This window comes from Aegilops tauschii, chromosome 3 (genome assembly GCF_002575655.3).
Source record: "Aegilops tauschii subsp. strangulata cultivar AL8/78 chromosome 3, Aet v6.0, whole genome shotgun sequence".
NCBI lineage: Eukaryota > Viridiplantae > Streptophyta > Magnoliopsida > Poales > Poaceae > Aegilops > Aegilops tauschii.
The window spans coordinates 553,112,998-553,136,728 of record NC_053037.3 but is presented as its reverse complement, the minus strand read 5'-3'; the positions used below and the strand labels follow the sequence as shown (position 1 = coordinate 553,136,728).

The following is a 23,731-nucleotide window of genomic DNA, read 5'->3' as shown; positions in this document are numbered from 1 at the left end:
TTCGAGGATTATGTTGGCGGACGCAAGCATTTTGGATGAGCAATCAAGGAAGTGGCTTGAGGGGAGCAAAAGGGAGATCAATCAATGTAGGGAGTATGAGACGGCGATGGCAGCAGCAGACCGGCAGAGCACGAGGAATGGATGGTGGCCACGGCACGGATGGCATCTCACAAGTGATCCATCACGTTGGCCAACTGTGGCCTGCACTTAAATTTTATTTTGGCATGTCTGAATTGTTGAATTGTGGTTTATTTTGCTCTGTTGCATTGTTGACTTTTGATGAATTTGTGCTATATGCCCACATGCATGTATTTGAGAGTTTAGATATGAGGAGTGCGGCTGCCGGGCAGAACATATGAAGGGCCGTCCAACGCTATCTGGGGTCACACCCGGATTTGTCTACGGACGTTTAGAGGTCCCGGATTTGCCAAATCCCTATAGAAGATATAAGCTTCTTCATTTGGTTAGTGGCAAGCCATCTGACAAGTTCATCTACCAAGGTTGCCTCTTACATTGATGATGCCTCTTAGTTACCAAGCCGAAATAAAGTGACACCGCAGGTTGCAAGTGCAAAGTAAGAAAGTAGAGAAAGAAAACTGGGATGATATATAGGCACAGTGGACAGTGGTAGAGGGAACCGCGTGACCGTTTCCTAAAGCGTGAACCGTCTCCAACAATCACTAGAAAGGAATTTTTCTGAGCGCAGGGGAGTGGAGTAAAGGCTACCTGGCCATCCGTCGGGACGGGCCTAACAAAGTTCGAAGCAGAAAACCTAGGCCCGGGCTCGGTCTGACCCGGCCATCGGGCCTATATTTCAGGCCCAAGCCTGGCCCGTTAGTGAAAAAGCCCGCCATGCCTCTTCTCTAAAACGCAAATATGGCAAGCTCAGGCCTAACCCGGCATGTCGTTCGGGCTCAAAACCTAGGCCCGGGCAGGTTGGGTCAGTCTTTTTTAGGCCAGTCGGGTTGGGTCCAGGTATAAGTGAAGCAGTCTAGTGGTTGGTTGGCATCTCTCCTTCGAACGGTACTCCCTCCGTAAAGAAATATACACTTTTTCTAGAGCAGCATGCTTTGCTCCTCCTTGGCATATTAGGACAGACCATCTACTTCAAAATAATACTAACTCTTTGCATCGTATCATTCAAGAGTTGCTAAGTACTAATCATCCTCATGCCACCATTCCAAATATTTTCAGTTTTCTCGGGTGCCTTCAGAAGTTGACAAACGAATGTCTCTTTGCCAGGAAAAGTGGTTTTCCTATGCAGATACATCAGGCGGCATCAACACTTGATTCTTCTCAAGCTCTTGTACACAAACATAATGAAAAGCAACTTCCAGGCGTGCAGAACCATTCTATCCAGTGTACCAATCCTTTGCTACTGCAGGGTTGTACCATCAACTTTGATCTACTTCTTACAGGTATTAATAAGGTCATAAAAGCATATTTGTTGCTAAGTACTAAGAAGGGAAGGGATAGCATATTTGTTGTCGTGGATAGGTTCTCGAAAATGGCACATTTTATACCATGTCATAAAAGCGATGATGCCGCTAATGTTGCTGATTTGTTCTTTCATGAAATTATTCGCTTGCATGGTGTGCCAAATACAATTGTTTCAGATCGTGATACTAAATTTCTTAGCCACTTTTGGAGATGTTTATGGGCTAAGTTGGGGACTAAACTGCTTTTTAGTACTACATGTCACCCCCAAACTGATGGACAAATTGAAGTGGTCAATAGAACATTGTCTACTATGCTTAGGGCTGTTTTGAAGAATAACAAGAAAATGTGGGAAGAATGCTTGCCTCATATTGAATTTGCTTATAATCGTTCATTACATTCTACTACTAAGATGTGCCCTTTTGAAATTGTGTATGGTTTTCTTCCTCGTGCACCTATTGATTTGTTGCCTCTTCCATCTTCGGAGAAGGTTAATTTTGATGCTAAACAACGTGCTGAATTGATCTTAAAAATGCATGAGCTAACAAAGGAGAACATTGAGCGTATGAATGCTAAATATAAATTTGCTGGAGATAAGGGTAGAAAACGTGTTGTCTTTGCACCTGGAGATCTTGTTTGGTTACATTTGCGTAAGGATAGATTTATTGATTTATGCAAATCAAAGCTAATGCCACGTGCTGATGGTCCATTTAAGGTGTTAGAGAAAATAAATGATAATGCATATAAACTTGAGCTGCCTGCAGATTTTGGGGTTAGTCCCACTTTTAACATTGCAGATTTGAAGTCTTATTTGGGTGAGGAAGATGAGCTTCCGTCGAGGACGACTTCATTTCAAGAAGGGGAGGATGATGAGGACATCAATACCATTGTTACACCCACAGCCCCTACTGCTACATATACTGGACCAATTACTAGAGCTCGCGCACGCCAATAAAATTATCAGGTACTTTTGTTTCTTGCTAATGATTCTAATGTTCATGAGAATATGATGCTGCCTAAATTGGATACATTTGTTTTGCTTACAAATGAAGGGCCTGGCATGGATAAGAGGGATGAACACTGGAGTAAGACCAAGCATGGAGATGATAGCATGCACAAGGGGAACAAGAACGAAGTTACAAGTGATGATTTCAGGACTTTGAAGCCACCATAAGGAGTGCATGAAGCCTTGGACGAAATACACAAGATGCCACTTCATAAATTTCGTCCAGAGGCTATTCTAGGTGCTGCGTCATCTTATTATTGGGCCAGGCCCATGTACTTTCGAAATACTTAAGTATAGGCTGTTTTTATAGTCCGTATGTGTGGGGAAACAAGAGTTAGGGTTGCTTTCAGACCCCTCCTCCAAGGGCCACGAAATTCCCCCCTCTTCCTCCATATATACAGCCCTTAGGGCATCGTTTAGACTTTGGGGTTTTGTTTAGATTAAAAGTTTGTCATAGCTGCAACTTCGCGTACTTCATTTGTGTTCAACGACCAGACCAAGACGTCACAGAACCCCACCTTCATTAATAAAGCTTTCCTCTTATTTTCGCAATATCCAGATTGCAATCTCAGTTTCTTGCTTGTTCTTCATTTGCTCGCAGGAAATAGACCCTCGTGGTCAGGTTAATCGTGCTTTGGTGTGGTCAATAACCCTTCGGAAGTTGGTTTAGCGATTGCTAAAGCGCGACGTCTTCGCACGTTCGTAGTCGGATCGTCAAAGTCGACTCCCACAGAAACGATAGCTATCTCATCGAAACATCGGGACACCTTCGCCTTTATCAGATGGCATCCGACAAGTGATCCATCACGTTGGACAACTGTGGCCTGCACTTAAATTTTATTTTGGCATGTCTAAATTGTGATTTATTTTGCTTTGTTGCATTGTTGATTGTGCTATATTCCTGCATGCATGGATTGCGTGTATTTGAGAGTTTAGATATGAGGAGCGCAGCCGCCCGGCAGAACATATGAAGGGCCGTCCAACGCTATCCGGGGTCGCACCCAGATGTGTCAGCGGACATTTAGATGTCCCGGATTTGCCAAATCCCTATAGATGATATAAGCTTCTTCATTTGGTTAGTGGCAAGCCATTTGATCCTACCTTAGTTCATCTACCAAGGTTGCGTCTTACATTGATGATGCTCTTAGTTACCAAGCCGAAATAAAGTGACACCGCAGGTTGCAAGTGTAAAGTAAGAAAGTAGAGAAAGAAAAGTGGGATGATATATATATGCACAGTGGACAATGGTAGAGGGAACCGCGTGACCGTTTCCTGAAGCGTGAACCGTCTTGGAAGAAAGTAACCTGGCACGCACACACATCTCCAACAATCACTAGAAAGGAATTTTTCTGAGCGCAGGAAAGTGGAGTGAAGGCTACCTGGCCATCCGTTGGGCCGGGCCTAACAAAGTCCGAAGTAGAAAACCTAGGCCCGGGCCCAGCCTGACCCGACCATCGGGCCTAGATTTTAGGCCCAAGCCTGGTCCGTTAGTGAAAAAGCCCGCCAGTCCTCTTCTCTAAAATGCAAATATGGCAAGCCCAGGCCCGACCCGACATGTCGTTCGGGCTCAAAACCTAGGCCCAGGCCCAGTCCGGGGGCAAGACCGAGTCGGGCCGGGTCAGTCTTTTTCAGGCCAGTCGGGTTAGGTCGGGCCGATCGGGCCAGGTATAAGTGAAGTAGACAGGTTGGTTGGCATCTCTCCTTCGAACGGTACTCCCTCCGTAAAGAAATATGAGAGAATTCCTTATTTAACGTTGTCTTAAAATTTGCAGCCTTATGTGACACTGAAAAACTTTTCCTTCCTTATTTAACACTGAGTCTAAATTTTATATTTTTTATAACACTTCCGTCCATTTTTAGCCTTAACGGTGTTAAATGACGCCTGAAAAGACCTATTTGCCCCCTCATATGATATGTGACAAAAAGAAAATACGTTTATGTATGTGTCCAACCGACTTGTCTTGTTTTCGCCTTGGTCCTAACCTTGACGGCATTGTAGCCGAATGCTTTCCGGCATATAAGCATACTATAGGCTAGATAGAGTACTTTTTGAGCTAATGGGTTCCGTACGAGGCTAGCACGTACACACACCAAGAAACAAGCAAGGATCAGCGTCCTGTACATGCGTGTCTACTGTCTAGCAAGTGGCTGAATCGATCAGCTAGTCCAGAGCCAGCTTCGTTGTGTACGTCAACCCCAACCGCCACGGCGCCTGCACCCCTGCCGGTCCGAGCGACAGGACTATGCATCGCATCAGCTGCCAGCCGTTCAGAGCGCAAGAGGAACGCGGCCAGCCGCGGCGGAGGCCAAGAGGTGCGAGCAGCGCCAGCACCAGTACGCGCGGCGGCAGCGTCCAACGGTGGCCCTCTTAGTAGAACCATGCGAGGACGAGCTTTCGGTTCGGTCCTCGCATAGTCGGTAATGAAAGACCGTTTCTAAAATATCAACGAAAAAATACTTTTCCCTAAAAAAATTGGTCACATACCACACGATGGCAAATAGGTATTTTCTGGTATCATTTAGCACCATTAAGTCTTAAAATGAACGGAAGTGGTATAAAGGGCATAAAATTTAGACACGGTGTTAGATAGGGAATAAAGTTTTTTTTAAACGGAGAATAAAGTTTTTTACAGTGTTAAATAGGGAAACAAAATTTAAAACAGTATTATATAAGGAATTTTCTCAAGAAATATACACTTTTGCTAGAGCAGCATGCTTTGCTCCTCCTTGGCATATTAGGACAGACCATCTACTTCAAAATAATACTAACTCTTTGCATCGTCTCATTCAAGAGTTGCTAAGTACTAATCATCCTCATGCCACCATTTCAAATATTTTCAGTTTTCTCGGGTGCCTTCAGAAGTTGACAGACGAATTCTCTTTGCCAGGAAAAGTGGTTTTGCTATACAGATACATCAGGCGGCATCAACACTTGATGCTTCTCAAGCTCTTCTACACAAGCATAATGAAAAGCAACTTTGATCTACTTCTTACAGGTTTGAACTAAAATCATAACGAGTAATTTGGAACGGATGGGAGTATTAATAAGGTCTTCTAGGATGCGGCTTTTAAAATCCGTGGAAGGCAGTCAGTTGGTTGATCTATTCATAGACATACCAGATGATCACGCTGGTACTTAGATTCAGACCCAAGCATCAACAGGTATCACAGATTCGCCCCCCTTCAGGCCGAAGCGCTCGCGCTACTTCTTGCAGCAAGAACAGCACATATACTACAGCTCAGGCATCACTCTTTCCTCGGTTTATTGTTTGCTTCTTGCCAAAGCAGCTGCAGGTAGGAGTGGATACAGATGAAGTCCATTTGACCATGAGGCACTCACTAGCAGATTATTTCGCCAATGAGCTGCAGCCAGACCTTCTATCAACTTCAAAAAGGCATACTACAGCCACATCGAAAACAATACAAGATCACAGCACATCAACTTTGCATTTTCAAACGATGTTTAAGACATGATGAAACGCAGACGGCACAAGCAAGAAATCCACAAGAATACAACTGTTTTACATGGATAAAATGCAAGGAACAGAACACAGACAAGTATGCATGCTGCAAATTACAGTCAGGGCTAGCTACCTAAGAAAGGAACAGAGTCATATAACCAAACAGCTATTGTACATGACCGGCAACTAAAGAGACTACAGGTCAATAACACCACGAGTCAAGCACAACAACCAGGTAGGCGCGCAGGGCCATCACATCAAATGGCTAACAAACAGACAGTCTAGCACCTGCCCAGACCACCACCAAAACGGCTGTTGTGGTGCCACCATTGTACAGGCCAGAAGAGCCCCAGCAACCAACAAGAACACTCGACAAATACAGGAGACCGGTCAGTCCGATCACGTCTGGCTTATTTCTCTTCCTCTTCATCAGGATCCTCCTTTGAATCTTCTTCCTTCTTGCCATTCTCCTCTGCATCCTCTTCCTCGTTTTCTTCCTCGCCTTCATCGTCAGACATGCTGTTGATCACTTCCTCTATGATGCGCTTCACCTCGGACTTCCTGTCCATGAGGTCCATGTCAAAGTGGTCTCCTGAGGTGACAACAGAAAATGTCAGTGCGTTCATTAGACCAGACAATTGTGCTCATCATAACTTCAATAAAATCTACTACTACTACTACAATGAAACTTCAGAGAATGACAACAGAAGTATACCTAATTTCCGGAGAATGTCAGCCAAAGTTGCCTGCATGAAGGTAGCAATGTAGCCAGGTCAGCATGATAAAACACCAGAAATACATGCAACATGAACACAACATAACAATTTGCATCTGCATACCGTATTGAAGTCCACTTCTTTCAATATGTTACTGACAACACCATGCAACTGTTTAGTGGTTGGGGCTACCTTGCCTTTTCCTGGAGAAGATGGAAGCATTGGTTATAGCAGCTTTCTCAGAAAACGCAAATAAAGACATCAAACTAGAAGTAGCTCTCAGAAGAACTATGAATGTGACTTCTGATAGTCCTATGAACTATGAATATGACTGGAAGCATTGGTTATAGCAGCTTTCTAAGTGGCATCTCATAGAAAATGCAAATAAAGCATCAAACTGGAAGTACTTCTCAGAAGAACCATGAATTAACTCCTAATAATCCTACCAGAACAAAGTAAAGTCAACCAGCTCCTAGTGTGATCTGCATCAGATCAGTATTTTCATGGAATAAATAAACTCGCTGATGATCCAAATGCACTGAGATTAAATAGTTGTAAAAACAGTTGTATTCGTGTGGATCTCCAGCATGGGTACAAGATCTCATACCTTTATTTTCACCAGATGCCTTGGCACCTTGCTTCTTGCGTGCCTTACTGTTGTTTTGGCTCTCCTTTCCATCATCCTTTTTCGGTTTTGCAACCTTCTTCTTGGCCTTCTCTACAGGTGTACTGCTTTCCTTTGTTGAATTCTTTGGTGTTTTCTTGGCAGCCTTTTTGCTCTCCAACTTCACATTTGGCTTTGACACGCTTTTTACAGATTTAGTAGGAGTCTTCTTCACCGATGCATCCTTTTCCTTTGCCTTGGATCCAGCTTCCTTCTTTCCTTGTTTACCATCTGTTGACTTTTTCTTCACCGGTGTTGCTTCAGGCTCTTCATCACTCTTGGTCTCTTCTTTCACTTCAGAGTCCTCATCACTTTCTCCCATTGATGAGTCCTCAGAACCAGCAGGACCAGCATCATCTTCATCATCATTCTCATTTTCAGCCTCAACTTTTTGTTTCCGACTCTTCCTCTTTTTCTGATAATAAAACCACGTCAGAATTGAAGTACTACACACAAACACTAATTACAAATAACTGCTGCAGAAAGTCCTAAATACTAATTACAAATAACTGTTTTTTGTGAAATTTAACATAATAAGCAATTGTCAACTAGAAGATAAATATTACTGGTTCTCTATGTCCAGAAAAAAAGTACCAGCAATTATGGAGTACAGAAAGAGAGCATAAAGAAAATACTCCCTCTGTAAAGAAATATAAGAGCGTTTAGATCACTAAAGTAGTGGCCTAAACGCTCTTATATTTCTTTAAGGAGGGAGTACATTATAGGATTGAGTACCAAAGTGAGTGCGAATTTTTGGCTCCCAGGCTCCTCGGAGCCCAGTATATTGAAAAATAATAAAAAGATCTTCTAAGGTTTTTTAAAAAATCAAACTTTCCCTGTGAAAACCTAGAAATGTGTACAGATCTGTAAATTTTCATTAAATATGGTAATTTATAAGCTACACAAAAAAACAAATATATGGACCCAAAACTAGAAAAGCCCATCTTGACATACATAATTGTTTTTTGTGTACATCCAAAATCAGTTTTCCCACAAATATTAGGCCGAATTGGCCTCACATCACGCGTGGCCATTTACTCTGTAGCACAGCATGCCTGACCTTTTCCATCCGTATTTAAAGATGTGCATGCATGCAAACGGCCCTTACCAATATTGATGCACATGCATTCATGGGATTTGAGGGATTAGTGCTAAATAAATGGATTAAAGAATTAATAGAGGGGAAAGCATGGGCCTATGCACTAAATGAAGGGTGCATGGGCAGGCATTTGGTGGAATTCAGTTTGCTTCAACTTTTAGGCTATTGCTTTGGTATGAGAGATTCAAAACTTAGGTCCTGTAAAAATGGATGGAGGAAGTATATTCCTATGAAATTTCACACATATGCATTTTTATACATGTCTACTTGCAAATGTACTTTTTCAGGTTTAGGAAAAAAAATAAGGGCATTTTCAGGCAGGCAATATCTGTGTCCAGCTCCAAAAGAAAATATTCTAACATGAACTTTGCTGTGTGTTTTAGATTAAAGATGTTACTAAATTGCCATTTTCCACTAGTTGAGTGGAAACCTCTCAGATATCCCTTGTTAATGTGACAATCAATAAAAGGCCAACTACCATTATTTATTTTTATTTGAATCCCATTGAGCCATTCAGGCTGAGAAATGACCAAATAACCATGGGCTATCAGAATAATACTTTGCTACATTTCTCACTGTCTCTCAGCTAGGCACAAGCCAGCCACTACCAGCAACACATAAGAGGGTACCTAAGGGAGGTGTCACACTTGGTGCAGGTCCCTTGCAAGCAGAATGTCCTTCAAGGAACCTCAAGGTTAAATCACTATTTGAACTTAGAATTTAGAAGCCCAGGCCTTGGGGACTCCTAATGAATGAGATTCTCATCCATGGACAGGCATTCTTCCATGAATAGTATAACAGCTTACATCCTTGTCACTTGTTATTAAAACTGAAACTTTTGGCCCTAATGATGGCTTGTTCTTTATGGTTCTTCACAGATTACACTGTCAATTTCATTCTTTAAACAGTGTGTTGCAAGAGAGATAATTCTAAGAAGTCAGAAACATCCAATCACAAACAGTCATCATCCAACATTAAGAAAAGAAACAATTGCAGTGAACTTTCACTGCCAGTATGTTGGTGCGTGCAAGCTTGCTATCCATGTGCCAGAACCATGAGTTGGTTGCAAGATCTTATGAGTTTCACCTCTAGCCTACCCCAACTTGTTTGGGACTAAAGGCTTTGTTGTTGTTTGTTATATTGGTGCAGTTAGACAGCTACAGAGAGGGAGTAGACCAAAGAGACCCAACTCAACTAGAGGAATTGCGGTCATTTCCAATCCCAGAGGGTTAAAATAAAAATAAGTCTTGATATGGGATTTTATCAATTGCCACACAACCCTAGGGATACTTGGAAGGTTTCCCCTCAACTAGTGGGAAGATGGAAATCACATATCAACGTAGGGACATATCATCATTTTTCTCTTTTTGAAAATAATCAACAATGGAAGCTAGCAAGTGCAAGGGGAGAAATACAGCAGCAATGTCAAATTTGCAATTTCAAGGTAGTTCAGTGGTAATCAGAAATGTATGACAACTCAAGGGAAAATGAGCAGTTTATAAATTTTCTGATGCAGGCAACAGAGCACCAGACATCAGGACACAGGTGAAGGCATTCCATGATAGATAGGTTTTCTAACAGAACAAGAGAGGTTAAACGGAGCTGCCCTCAGCACGGCAAGATTACCTTCTCTCCAGAAGCACCTTCAGCCGTTGCCTGGCTAGTTCCTTTAGACCTCCTCCGGCGTTTCTTCCCTTTCTGGAATGACAAATATTAGGAATGTGAAATTCAGTTTGCAGTCCCATGCGGTAAAAAAATATAGATGTCCATAAGAACAAGATTTGCATTGATTAAAAATCATACCTTCACATCACTGATAACAACATCTCTGGTAATGCAAGGAGACTCCAGAAACTCCAGCAATTTGGCAGAAACTTCCTCCTGAATACAGCAAAATACAGTTAGTACAGAATTCACAGCTTAGATCATTACAAACATGTGCTGAAGCAAATTAACCTTCTTTAAAGTATGTTTGGCCTGAACATCAAGTATATCACAAAAATCTAGCAACTTCTCCTTGTTCATCTTGTCAAGCCTTTCTTTTATCCTGTTCCTTTGCTTTTCCTAATCAAAATTACAAGGACATCCATTAAGACAAAAAACAAAAACAAATCATGTTTTACAGCAGAATCATCACAGAAAACTCACTGGATTGTCAGTCCAAACAAAACCAGAAAACTGGGCTAGGTTTCTTTTCAGGAAATGGACCTGCAGAGAATCAAACAGAGAGTTAACAAAACAAACCTAACAAGTTAAATTACAGCAAGACAATGCAGAAGCCTCACATTTGATTTTCTCCCAAACAACAAAGTATGAAGACTCTGAAGATTGTCATCCGCCTTTCTCTTGGAAAGTTTGAAGAAAACTAAGGAAACAAACTGTTAGTCCAACCTGTGGAATATGAGGTAGCTATTCCCAGAATAATAAATTGTACGATGCAGTTACAAGATGAAGAGTCCATAATGTCTTTATTTATCCAACACTAACTAAAAGATGAGTAACAACTTCAATCGTAAACTGGACAACTGAGCAAGATGAAAATCGGAGCAATCAATAAAGGAAGCAAGTTATGAACATTGACAAGCAGTAGCATTAACCCAAAGTTCAGAAATAAAAACAAGCAGCAGCAGTAATCCAAAATTCAGAAATCTGCACTTACAAAACAAGATAGGTGGCTGTATGGAAATTACTCATAACAAATACTGCATGATTCTGCTTATACAGTCCTTTGAAATATGCCAGTAAATTTTAGGGATGGGCAAAGTTAGAAACATACAACATTAGGCAAAGATAACTGAATAAACAGATCCACGAGTCATTTACAATGTCACAGGCAGATAGATCTTGGACTAGGCAAAGAGAACTCTGCCAGTCCATGTGTGTTATCCATCGTTCTATCAGGAACAACCCCTGGGCTAAACAAAGACAGAATCTTTTGGAGGACAGCCTGATCCATTCATTGTCATGTTATTTCATTCTCTAGTTTATAAGCAAATTTCTTTATGAATAACTCTGGAACACCAGATATATCCAGGAAAATCAAGACTTCAACCAATCCAGGGATCATTAACCACCATAGCAACAAGTTAATCACTAGCGCGGGCGTGGAGCTGCCAATGATGCCACAGGCAAGCAGGGGCGTCTATCTGCTAGTAAACGCAAGAATCGAGAGATGTTTCGGGGGCAGCAGTAGGCTTACCGTTGGGGATCTCCTTGAGCTTCGTCCCAGAGCCCTGAAACACAGGAAGCACCAAGAACGAATCAGCAAATGAAGAAATTAACGAGCCTTCCAGCCGCACGCTCATATATAGTAATGGGGAATACAGTAAACCAGACCGCTAAGCCTCCGGCGTACCACAAACAAATACTGCTATTTTCGGCGCGGTACGGTGACGGCGAGGGCCCGGGGGTGAAAAATAACAGCTCCGCGAGGGGAGGAGCCACAGATCAGGAGGAACAAGAAGGCGCGCGCACGGAGGAGGGAGGGGGGGGAGAGAGATTTGACCTGGAGAATGGCGGCGGACTTCTTGGCGGGGGTGGAGCGCGGGGTGAGCTCGGCGTAGCGCTCGACGGTCTTGCGCTCCCGGGACGGCCTGCCGGTGGCGGGGGTGGCCGGCTCCCGCGGCACCCGCTTCCTCCGGCCCCGCTTCTTCTGCGGCTGCGCCTCCGCCTCCTCCTCCGACTCCGCCTCGTCCTCGTGCTCCTCCGCCTCGGCGTCGGCGTCCATGGGGTCGTCGGCGGGCGGATCGGCGGGGGCGGGGTCGGCGGGCTTGGCGGCGGTGGCCATGGCGGCGGGCGGGGGCGGGGGGCGACGGCGGCGAGCGCGGCTAGGGTTTTAGGTCGGGGAGTGGTGAGGTGGGGGGGGTGGAAAAGGGGGGAATTTTTGGGAGGCGGAGCGGGGCGGACGGACGGACGGGGACGGGCGGGGTGCGCGTGTGTTGTGTTGTGGCTTCTGGGAGGCGCTTGCTCGGCGTTGGGCGCTATTAAATTGGGGATCGGATGAGAGATTGGGATCGACGGACGGGCGGGATGGGTGGATGGATTGGGCCTCTTTTCCTCCTCCTTCCCGCGCACGCCCCCTCCCCCGCCGTCTCAGCCCGGGAGTTGCTTGCGTGCTGTGCGCCAAATTTTCCCCTGGTTTGGCGTGTTTCCCTTTTTGCCCTCCTCCTCTTTAGCAGGTTTCTTTTCAGGTGCTAAGAGCGTCACATAAACAATTAAATGAAGAAAATTTATTCCATTTCATGCACTTAGCACCTTGTCTAAGCGTTCATGCGGAAGAGGGTCGAACATTAGATAGAAGATCCCAATCGTGTATCTACCTCCGTCGCCTTTCCTTCGGCTTCGTCAAGACCAATTATCGATACGACTTGTCTGCTCAGCATACATGCCGTGCGCATCGTCTTTTTTTTAGGGCTAGCGGATGAACAAAAACAAGGGAATCAAGTCGTGTAGCGGATCGCACCGCATCTTTGCTTTAGCTGGCCGGGCTTCTTATAATCTGTTAGAATCAAAGCCCGCCTACACCCCCGAGCATCGGACGTGAAATGGGAACTTTTTGGTTTTACTTACTGTAAAAAGATCGATGAATTTTTAAAAACCGTACCATACATTCTAACGAGAAGAGATGACTGACAATTTAGATTAACACAAAAAATGTGTGTGTAGGCTAGGGAGGCAGAGCCGCAGAAGGGTAGGTAAAATACTCCCAAAGTTAGTACAAAGTTGAGTCATCTATTTTGGAACGGAGGGAGTAAAATAGCTGGGGGCAGAAGGGTAAATGCATGCCCTGACGCGGGACCCACGGACAATGGGTTGAGGTGGGAGTGCGGGGCGTCGGCTGCGTCAGAGCGGCAAGCGGGAAATGGTGCTAGGCCATACGCGCCCACTTCTTCTTGGGTTCGAAATTTTCGGCCTCCCACCACCACCTTCCCGCTGAATCCGATCAGGATCAGATCCGTCGCCCCAAATAAATTCCTGGCGCGCGCGCCAGCCATCGCTCCCTCTCTCTTTTCCCACCCAAAGCCGTTGACGCCAACTTGGGCCTCCACATGGACTTGCATCCATCTGCTGAGATTGGCCCATAATCGAAGCCATGGGCTTATCCCTCGCCGCGGGCGGCCCCCCGAAGAAACAAGCTCGCTGCGAGCGCTGAGCAGCCAGGGGCTCTTCTTCTCCAACCGAACCCCGGCGGCGGCGGCGCCCTCCCCCGCGGCTCGTCTGCTCGCGCGGCCGCCCCCAACCGGCGAACAATCCCCTGGCCTTTTCCCGTCTCGGGCGGGCGGACGACGGCGATGACGGCCGCCGTCGCCGGAGCTGACGACGAGAGGAAGGCCCAGGCCATCGTGCGGTAAGCTAGCTCCCTAGCTTCGCGCGGCGCCCCGTCGCCCCCGGCGGGAGCTGCAGGGCCGCTCGCCTGCGAAGAATGGAGAATTAGCGCGGCTTCGGTTGCTGTTCGACTCGCAGCGATGACGCGCCCAGGCTGCTCGCCGCCCTCAAGGAGATGAAGGACGGGCTCGACCTCGTCGGAGGCTCGGAGCCAAGGTCGAGTCGCTCACCAGCAAGGTACCCCCTCGCGGGCTCCCCGCCCGCCGGAATTGGGAACGATGAGGGAATGGTAATTCTGGTTAGCTTCCCCGTGGGGGTGGGTGGCTAAAACTGAGAGATCCCTTCTTGTTTCTGTCCCGTGTAGGTGAGGAAGAACCAGCTGCCGACGGGCGACGGGATCGGGTGCCTGGAGGCCAAGCACCACCTGCTGCTCAGCTACTGCCAGGGCCTCGTCTACTACCTTCTACGCAAGGCCAAGGGGCTGCCCGTCGATGGCCACCCCGTCGTGCGCAGCCTTGTCGAGATCAGGCTGTTTCTTGAGAAGGTGTGCGTGCGTGTGTGCCCCCACGTGTTGATTGCTAAGCTGCCAGTCTCCATTTATGCAGCTGTCTAATAGGAGTAGTAGATTGTTTTATGTTGAATTCTGTGTGCTAGATTAGCCCAATAGACAAGAAGATGGAGTACCAGATTCAGAAGCTCACCAATGCCGCAGATGGTGCGGCTGCCCAGGATAAGGCGCCGAAGACAATGTTAAGGGCAGGCAACAAGGCGACGACGACCTGTTGGGGTACCGGCCAAACCTGGATATGATGGATATCAAAATTGCTCCTGAAGGGCAGGTGACATTCTCACTTACTAACTGATGTTTTCTCTTATATGTGTTAAGGTGATAATGTTCGACTGTTCATCACTCTCTGTTAACACACACACACACCAATCAGTTACCACCAAAATCTGTGCATTGAATTTATCAGTTTCTTTAGCCCAAACATCAATCAATAAATCTTATATCTATTTTTTTATGACATCAAATCTACCCATCCTTACTGAGCTGTTTTCTGTAATATAGTTGTCAATTGGATGAGAACTTGATATTTCTAGTGCAGTGTCTTGTAAAATCAAATTAAGTTGCTACTTAACAACTTCTTTTTTATATCAGTAATGATCGTTTCATGACTAGAGTTCAATTTATACAGTTTTTTTTTGCATGTAATTTATGCAGATTTGCTGTGTCTGATGTGTTTAGCTGTTTGACTTCAGGGCAAAGATGGTGTCTACGTTCCTCCGAGAATTGGGCCAGCTGCCATGGATGATAATCATAGTAAAGACGCTATAAGGAAAAAGAGAAGATTATTACGCATGGCAACAGAGAATCCTTATTTCAAGGAGATGACTGATGATGATGCTGATAGACCAGAAGAGGTTTGTATAAAGCTAACTAAGCTGTCTGAGCAATCTTTCAGTGGAAGGAGACAGCAGGTGACGAAAGCAAAGAATTCATGACCTACATGCGGCAGAGAGAGAAGAAAGAGAAAGCAGAAGAGGAGCTGTTCACCCGAGCTCCGGTAACCAAGCGTGAAAAGTACATGAGAAGCAGATGAAGAAGCAGCTTCATGGGTATGTTTCATGCTTGTTCTCCAGAGCTTATGGAGTTTATCTTGTCCCCCTTGTAAAGTGATCCCATCAGCCACATGGGTGAATCCTGATAGCTCTTGCCACATTAAGCTGAGCTTGCCCTTGAAGATATTCTGCTTATCTTATGAACTGCCATGTTTCTGTGTACAGGTTACAAGGCCTAACTGACGGGTTCGACCTGGGGATGAACATGCTGCTTGATGGAGAGAAGGAAGACGATGGTGGTTCTAGTGAGCCGCGGAGCAAGAGCGGGGGCCGGAGAAAACACCAGAAAGGCGGCAAGAGGAAGCGACATTAGTTCAGACCTGACAATAGTACTCCTCTGAAATTTTGCCATGTTCTCAGTCCAAAGCAGGGATTTTGATACCACTGGAAACTGAACCTGTTGTGCACCATAGGAGCAGAGATGAACTTTGCTTAGAAGCAGCAGCAGTTTTGTGCATCTATGTACACTACACCAACAGCTACTTGGGTCCTTGAGACGATTGCCACCTGTCCGTTTGCCTGTGTTTTCCGGTTTCGACGCCTTTGAATCTGTGATGTGCATGAAAAGATGTTCTGTTGAGTATGAGTATGGTCAGAGAACTGTGCAAATGAACGGTGGTTGTTGATTCCAACATCGATCTCCATGTAAAAATTAATTTGACCTTAATCCTCCAGTCTGAATCATTATCGCCAAAATCCACCTTCTGTTAGATGTTCCATTTTAAAAATCGGCGTCCACAATATTATTTTTTTAGTTGAATATATTTTTTCTAGTATGAGGTTCCTGCTAACAGGATCGCTGCTGACAAGTGGGGTTGCAACTAGGTCTGCAAACGAGTCGAGTTCGAGTGAGTTGGAGTTTGCTCAGCTCAACTCGTATTAAAATTTGAGCGAGCTCAAACTGAGTGAAGCTCAAGATTGAGTTGTAGAAAATGACTTGTGTTCAACTTGTAACGATCTTGAGTCGACCTCAAGTTAGTTTCGAGCTAAATGAGATGGTAAAAATTATAAGTCCATGATGATTATTCCAACTAGATAAGGACACAATACGACACAACTTTATATAGCCACCTCGTCGAGCAGTGCTCTGGAGAGCTCATTTTGAGCTCTTGGGCGAACTAGCAATAGATGGTGGTCTTCATGGACCAAAAACAAGAAAACGAAAGTGCATATGCGGGAAACTTTCGCCAAAAACAAAAGCATATTTAACACGACCACGTACCATAACTAGGCCTAAATCTTCTCTGCACTTAACTAAGCTTCCATGTTTGCTCGTAAATAAAATGGAAGAAATCATGGACAACATATATGGTAACAATTTATCTTTTTTACATTTAATGGATGGCATGATTATTTAACATAATGATATTTTGTCGAGATATTGAGCTAAAATCAAGCAAGCCAATATTAGCTCAAGATCGGCTCATTTCTCGGTCAAACTACACAAAGTGTTCAAACTCAGCTCGTTTTTTTTTTGATTCGGTCTTGAATAAAGCCAAAGAAACAAGTCGATCTCGAATGGCTCACGAGCCTCGAGCTTTTCTTGCAGCCCTAGTTGCAACAATGGTCAATGGCCATTGCCCATGCCTGCATTGTTCGTGGTTTCATTTACGAGGGTGGTGAATCCTAACTTTTTGTTTAACGTAATTTGGAAGCTCAGGTCTTTGAAGAAAGTTTTGAACAAGTTCTACAGGAATGAATTGCCCCGCGCTGTGAACTCCAACCATTTCAGCATACTCGAGGGCCGATGGTCTCCGACAAGATCGTGTTCCGCGGTTAGAGGGAAGAACACCAGCTGTGAGTGGATTTAGTATTTAGGGGCTGTTCGAACTCTCTCCACTCTCCAACTCCACGCCGGAGCGGAGCGGGATCTAGCTCTAATTTGAGGAGTGGCTGGAAGGGCGCTCCGCTGGCTCCGCTCCGTGGCGATTTGCCGAATATAGCCTTACATTACCAACTCTAGCAAACTATCATCATGCTCATTATGTGTTTGGTTTGATCTGCCCACAAATGGTTTTTTACCGTACCGCGGGAAGATCGCCCCTACAATCTTCCTAGAGTGTCCCTCTCGATTCTGCTATTTACACCGTATACAAAAAATCCTAAATTGGTGGGGCCTTTCCGACAACTCGATCCCTAATAGGAAGGCGATGGCCTCGCTCACCATGCTCGTCGCCTGGACTTGGAACGAGAGGACTACATGTTGGGGAACGTAGTATTTCAAAAAAATTGCCTACGATCACGCAAGATCTATCTAGGAGAAGCATAACAACAAGCGGGAAGAGTGTGTCCACGTACCCTCGTAGACCGAAAGCGGGAGTGTTTAGTAACGCGGTTGATGTAGTCGAACGCCTTCGCGATCCAACCGATTCAAGTACCGAACGTACGGCACCTCCGCGATCTGCACACGTTCAGCTCGGTGACGTCCCTCGAACTCTTGATCCAGTTGAGGCTGAGGGAGAGTTCCGTCAGCACGACGGTGTGGTGACGGTGATGATGAAGTTACCGGCGCAGGGCTTCACCTAAGCACTACGACGATATGACCGAGTGTGTAACTGTGGAGGGGGGCACCGCACACGGCTAAAAGATCAACTTGTGTGTCTTTGGGTGCCCCCCTGCCCACGTATATAAAGGAGGGGGGAAGAGGAGGCCGGTCTAGCACGGGCGCGCCTATAGGGGGAGTCCAACTAGGATTCCCAATCCTAGTTGGAGTCCCCTTCCTTTTCCAAGAGGGGAGAGAGGGAAGGAATAGGAGAGGGAGAAGGAAAGAGGGGGGCGCCGCCCCCTCCCTAGTCCAATTCAGACCAGCCCATGGGAGGGGGCGCGGCCTCCCCTTGTGGCCCTTCTCTCCTTTCCACTAAGGCCCATGAAGGCCCAATACTTCCCCCGGTGAATTCCCGTAACTCTCCCGTACTCCAAAAAATACCCAAACCACTCAGAACCTTTCCGATGTCCGAATATAGCCTTCCAATATATCGATCTTTACGTCTTGACCATTTCGAGACTCCTCGTCATGTCCGTGATCTCATCCGGGACTCCGAACAAACTTCGGTCATCAAATCACATAACTCATAATACAAATCGTCATCGAACGTTAAGCGTGCGGACCCTACGGGTTCGAGAACTATGTAGACATGACCGAGACACATCTCCGGTCAATAACCAATAGCGGAACCTGGATGCTCATATTGGCTCCTACATATTCTACGAAGATATTTATCGGTCAAACCGCATAACAACATACGTTGTTCCCTTTGTCATCGGTATGTTACTTGCCCGAGATTCGATCGTCAGTATCACCATACCTAGTTCAATCTCGTTACCGGCAAGTCTCTTTACTCGTTCCGTAATGCATCATCCCGCAACTAACTCATTAGTCACATTGCTTGCAAGGCTTATAGTGATGTGCATTACCGAGAGGGCCCAAAGATACCTCTTCGACAATCGGAGTGACAAATCATAATCTCGATCTATGCCAACTCAACAAACACCATCGGAGACACCTGTAGAGCATCTTTATAATCACCCAGTTATGTTCTGACGTTTGATAGCACACAAGGTGTTCCTCCGGTATTCGGGAGTTGCATAATCTCATAGTCCGAGGAACATGTATAAGTCATGAAGAAAGCAGTAGCAATGAAACCGTAACGATCATAATGCTAAGCTAACGAATGGGTCTTGTCCATCACATCATTCTCCTAATGATGTGATCCCGTTCATCAAATGACAACACATGTCTATTGGTTAGGAAACATAACCATCTTTGATAAACGAGCTAGTCAAGTAGAGGCATACTAGGAACACTTTGTTTTGTCTATGTATTCACACATGTACTAAGTTTCCGGTTAATACAATTCTAGCATGAATAATAAACATTTATAATGAAATAAGGAAAATAATAATAACTTTATTATTGCCTCTAGGGCATATTTCCTTCAGTCTCCCACTTGCACTAGAGTCAATAATCTAGTTCACATCGCCATGTGATTTAACACCAATAGTTCACATCACCATGTGATTAACACCCATAGTTCACATCGCCATGTGACCAACACTCAAAGGGTTTACTAGAGTCAGTCATCTTAGTTCACATCGCCATGTGATTAACACCCAAAGAGTACTAAGGTGTGATCATGTTTTGCTTATGAGAGAAGCTTAGTCAACGGGTCTGCCAAAATTCATATCCGTATGTATTTTGCAAATTTCTATGTCTACAATGCTCTGCATGGAGCTACTTTAGCTAATAGATCCCACTTTCAATATGTATCCAGATTGAGACTTAGAGTCATCTGGATCAGTGTCAAAGCTTGCATCGACGTAGCCCTTTACGACGAACCTTTTGTCACCTCCATAATCGAGAAACATATCCTTATTCCGCTAAGGATAATTTTGACCGCTGTTCAGTGATCTACTCCTAGATCACTATTGTACTCCCTTGTCAAACTCAGTGTAGGGTATACAATAGATCTGGTACACAGCATGACATACTTTATAGAACCTATGGCTGAGGCATAGGGAATGACTTTCATTCTCTTTCTATCTTCTGCCGTGGTCGGGCTTTGAGTCTTACTCAATTTTACACCATGTAACACAGGCAAGAACTCTTTCTTTGACTGTTCCATTTTGAACTACTTCAAAATCTTGTCAAGGTATGTACTCATTGAAAAAACTTATCAAGCGTCTTGATCTATCTCTATAGATCTTGATGCTCAATATGTAAGCAGCTTCACCGAGGTCTTTCTTTGAAAAATTCCTTTCAAATACTCCTTTATGCTTTCCAGAAAATTCTACATTATTTCCGATCAAAAATATTTCATTCACATATATTTATCAGAAATGTTGTAGTGCTCCCACTCACTTTCTTGTAAATACAGGCTTTACCGCAAGTCTGTATAAAACTATATGCTTTGATCAACTCATCAAAGCGTATATTCCAACTCCGAGATGCTTGCACCAGTCCATAGATGGATCGCTGGAGCTTTACACACTTTGTTAGCATCTTTAGGATCGACAAAACCTTCTGGTTGCATCATATACAACTCTTCTTTAAGAAATCCATTTAAGGAATGCAGGTTTGACATCCATTTGCCAAATTTCATAAAATCTGGCAATTTGCTAACATGATTCGGACAGACTTTTAAGAATCGATACAAGTGAGAAAATCTCATTGTAGTCAACACCTTGAACTTGTCAAAAACCTTTTTCGACAAGTCTAGCTTTGTAGGTAGTAACACTACTATCAGCGCCCGTCTTCCTCTTGAAGATCCATTTATTTTCTATGGCTTGCACTAGTCCATAAATGGATCACTGGAGCTTACACACTTTGTTAGCACCTTTCGGATTGACAAAACCTTCTGGTTGCATCATATACAACTCTTCTTTAAGAAATACATTAAGGAATGCAATTTTGACATCCATTTGCCAAATTTCATAAAATGCGGCAATTGCTAACATGATTTGGACAGACTTTAAGCATAGATACGAGTGAGAAACTCTCATCGTAGTCAACACCTTGAACTTGTCGAAAACCTTTTTGCGACAATTCGAGCTTTGTAGATAGTAACACTACTATCAACGTCCGTCTTCCTCTTGAAAATCCATTTAATCTCAATGGCTCGTCGATCATCGGGCAAGTCAACCAAAGTCCACACTTTGTTCTCATACATGGATCCCATCTCAGATTTCATGGCCTCAAGCCATTTCGCGGAATCTGGGCTCATCATCGCTTCCTCATAGTTCGTAAGTTCATCATGGTCTAACATGACTTCCAGTAAAGGATTACCGTACCACTCTGGTGCGGATCGTGCTCTGGTTGACCTAGAAGTTTTGTAGTAACTTGATCCGAAGTTTCATGATCATCATCATTAACTTCCTCACTAATTGGTGTAGGCATCACTGGAACTGATTTCTGTGATGAACTACTTTCCAATTCGGGAGAAGGTACAATTACCTCATCAAGTTCTACTTTCCTCCCACTCACTTCTTTCGAGAGAAACTCATTCTCTAGAAAGGATCCACTCTTAGCAACAAAGATCTTGCCTTCGGATCTGTGATAGAAGGTGTACCCAACAGTTTCTTTTGGGTATCCTACGAAGACGCACTTCTCCGATTTGGGTTTGAGCTTATCAGGTTGAAACTTTTCCACATAAGCATCACAACCCCAAACTTTAAGAAACGACAGCTTAGGTTTCTTGCCAAACCACAGTTCATATGGTGTCGTCTCAACGGATTTAGATGGTGCCCTATTTAACGTGAATGCAGTTGTCTCTAATGCATAACCCCAAACGATAGTGGTACATCGGTAAGAGACATCATAGATCGCACCATATCCAATAAAGTACGGTTACGACGTTCGGACACACCATTACGCTGTGGTGTTCCAGGTGGCGTGAGTTTGTGAAACTATTCCACATTGTTTTAATTGAAAGCCAAACTCGTAACTCAAATATTTGTCTCTGTGATCAGATCGTAGAAACTTTATTTTCTTGTTACGATGATTCTCTACTTCATTTTGAAAATCTTTGAACTTTTCAAGTGTTTCAGACTTGTGTTTCATCAAGTAGATATACACATATGTGCTCAAATCATCTGTGAAGGTCAGAAAACAATGATACCCGCCATGAGCCTCAACACTCATTGGACCGCATACATCGGTATGTATTATTTCCAATAAGTCAGTGGCTCACTCCATTGTTCCGGAGAACAGAGTCTTAGTCATCTTGCCCATGAGGCATGGTTCGCAAGCATCAAGTGATTCATAATCAAGTGATTCCAAAAGCCCATCAGCATGGAGTTTCTTCATGTGCTTTACACCAATATGACCTAAACGGCAGTGCCACAAATATGTTGCACTATCATTATAAACTTTGCATCTTTTGGGATCAATATTATGAATATGTGTATCAACACGATCGAGATTCAATAAACCATTTATTTTGAGTGTATGACCATAGAAGGTTTTATTCATGTAAACAGAACAACAATTATTCTTTGACTTAAATTAATAACCATATTGCAATAAACATGATCTAATCATATTCATGCTCAACGCCAACACCAAAAAACATTTATTTTAGGTTCAACACTAATCCCGAAGGTAAAGGGAGTGTGCGATGGTGATCTTATCATCCTTGGAATCATTTCCAACACACATCGTCACCTCGCCTTTAACTAGTCTTTGTTTATTTTGCAACTCTTGTTTCGAGTTACTACTCTTAGCAACTGAACTAGTATCAAATACCGAGGGGTTGCTATAAACACTAGTAAAGTACACATCAATAACATGTATATCAAATATACCTTTGTTCACTTTGCCATCCTTCTTATCCGCCAAGTATCTAGAGGCAGTTCCACTTCCAGTGACCATTTCCTTTGTAGTAGAAGCACTCAGTTTCAGGCTTGACTCTAGCTTTGGGTTTCTTCACGGGAGTGACAACTTGTTTGTCATTCTTTCTTGAAGTTCCCTTTCTATTCCTTTGCCCTTTTCTTGAAACTAGCGGTCTTGTAAACCATCAACATTTGATGCTCTTTCCTGATTTCTGTTGGGGAACGTAGTAATTTTAAAAAATTCTACGCACACGCAAGATCATGGTGATGCATAGCAACAAGAGGGGAGAGTGTTGTCCACGTACCCACGTAGACCGAAAGCGGAAGCGTTAGCACAACGCGGTTGATGTAGTCGTACGTCTTCACGATCCGACCGATCCAAGTACCGAACGTACGGCACCTCCAAGTTCAGCACACGTTCAGCTCGATGACGTCCCGCGAACTCCGATCCAACAGAGCTTCACGGGAGAGTTCCGTCAGCACGATGGCGTGATGACGGTGATGATGTTGCTACCGACGCAGGGCTTCGCCTAAGCACCGCTACGATATGATCGAGGTGGAATATGGTGGAGGGCGGCACCGCACACGGCTGGGAGAGATCAACAGATCAACATGTGTGTCCTAGGGTGCCCCCCTACCCCCGTATATAAAGGAGCAAGGGGGGAGGCCGGTCGGCTCCTGTAGGGCGCGCCAGGAGGAGGAGTCCTCCTCCTATTAGGAGTCGGACCCCCCTTTCCTACTCCTACTAGGAGAAGGAAAGGAAGGAGGAGAGGGAGAAGGAAGGAGAGGGAGGAGAAGGAGGAAAGGGGGGCCGGCCCCCTAGTCCAATTCGGTTTGGGCTAGGGGAGCGCGCGCCCTGCCTCCTCTCTTCCACCACTTGGCCCATGAGGCCCATTACTTCTTCCTCGTATTCTTGTAACTCCCCGGTACCCCGAAAAATACCCGAATCACTCGGAACCTTTCCGATGTCCGAATATAGTCGTCCAATATATCGATCTTTACGTCTCGACCATTTCGAGACTCCTCATCATGTCCCCAATCTCATCCGGGACTCCGAACTACCTTCGGTACATCAAA

General features: G+C 44.6%; 1 protein-coding gene and 1 pseudogene across 1 annotated transcript; one reads left to right on the top strand and one right to left on the bottom strand.

Moving 5' to 3' along the window:
- Positions 1-5,944: 5,944 nt before the first annotated feature.
- Positions 5,945-12,342, bottom strand: LOC109772131 (DEK domain-containing chromatin-associated protein 1). The gene is made up of 11 exons (XM_020330818.4): positions 11,889-12,342; positions 11,583-11,616; positions 10,669-10,748; positions 10,532-10,591; positions 10,340-10,447; positions 10,187-10,264; positions 10,010-10,081; positions 7,228-7,699; positions 6,744-6,823; positions 6,620-6,650; positions 5,945-6,496 (listed from the first exon to the last, which is right to left on the bottom strand). Exons 1-11 carry the CDS (start codon positions 12,168-12,170, stop codon positions 6,315-6,317), a joined length of 1,479 nt encoding a protein of 492 aa, XP_020186407.1. The 5' UTR covers positions 12,171-12,342; the 3' UTR covers positions 5,945-6,314.
- Positions 12,343-13,674: 1,332 nt separating this feature from the next.
- Positions 13,675-15,928, top strand: LOC109772135 (uncharacterized; annotated as a pseudogene).
- The last annotated feature ends 7,803 nt before the right edge of the window (positions 15,929-23,731 follow it).

Coding starts and splice junctions, on each gene's coding strand:
- LOC109772131 (XM_020330818.4), bottom strand. CDS start 12,170: ATGGCCACCGCCGCCAAGCCCGCCGACCCCGCCCCCGCCGATCCGCCC. Junction 10,749..11,582: donor GCTCAAGGAGATCCCCAACG/GTAAGCCTACTG, acceptor TTGTTTCCTTAG/TTTTCTTCAAACTTTCCAAG. Junction 6,824..7,227: donor GGCATCTGGTGAAAATAAAG/GTATGAGATCTT, acceptor CATCTTCTCCAG/GAAAAGGCAAGGTAGCCCCA.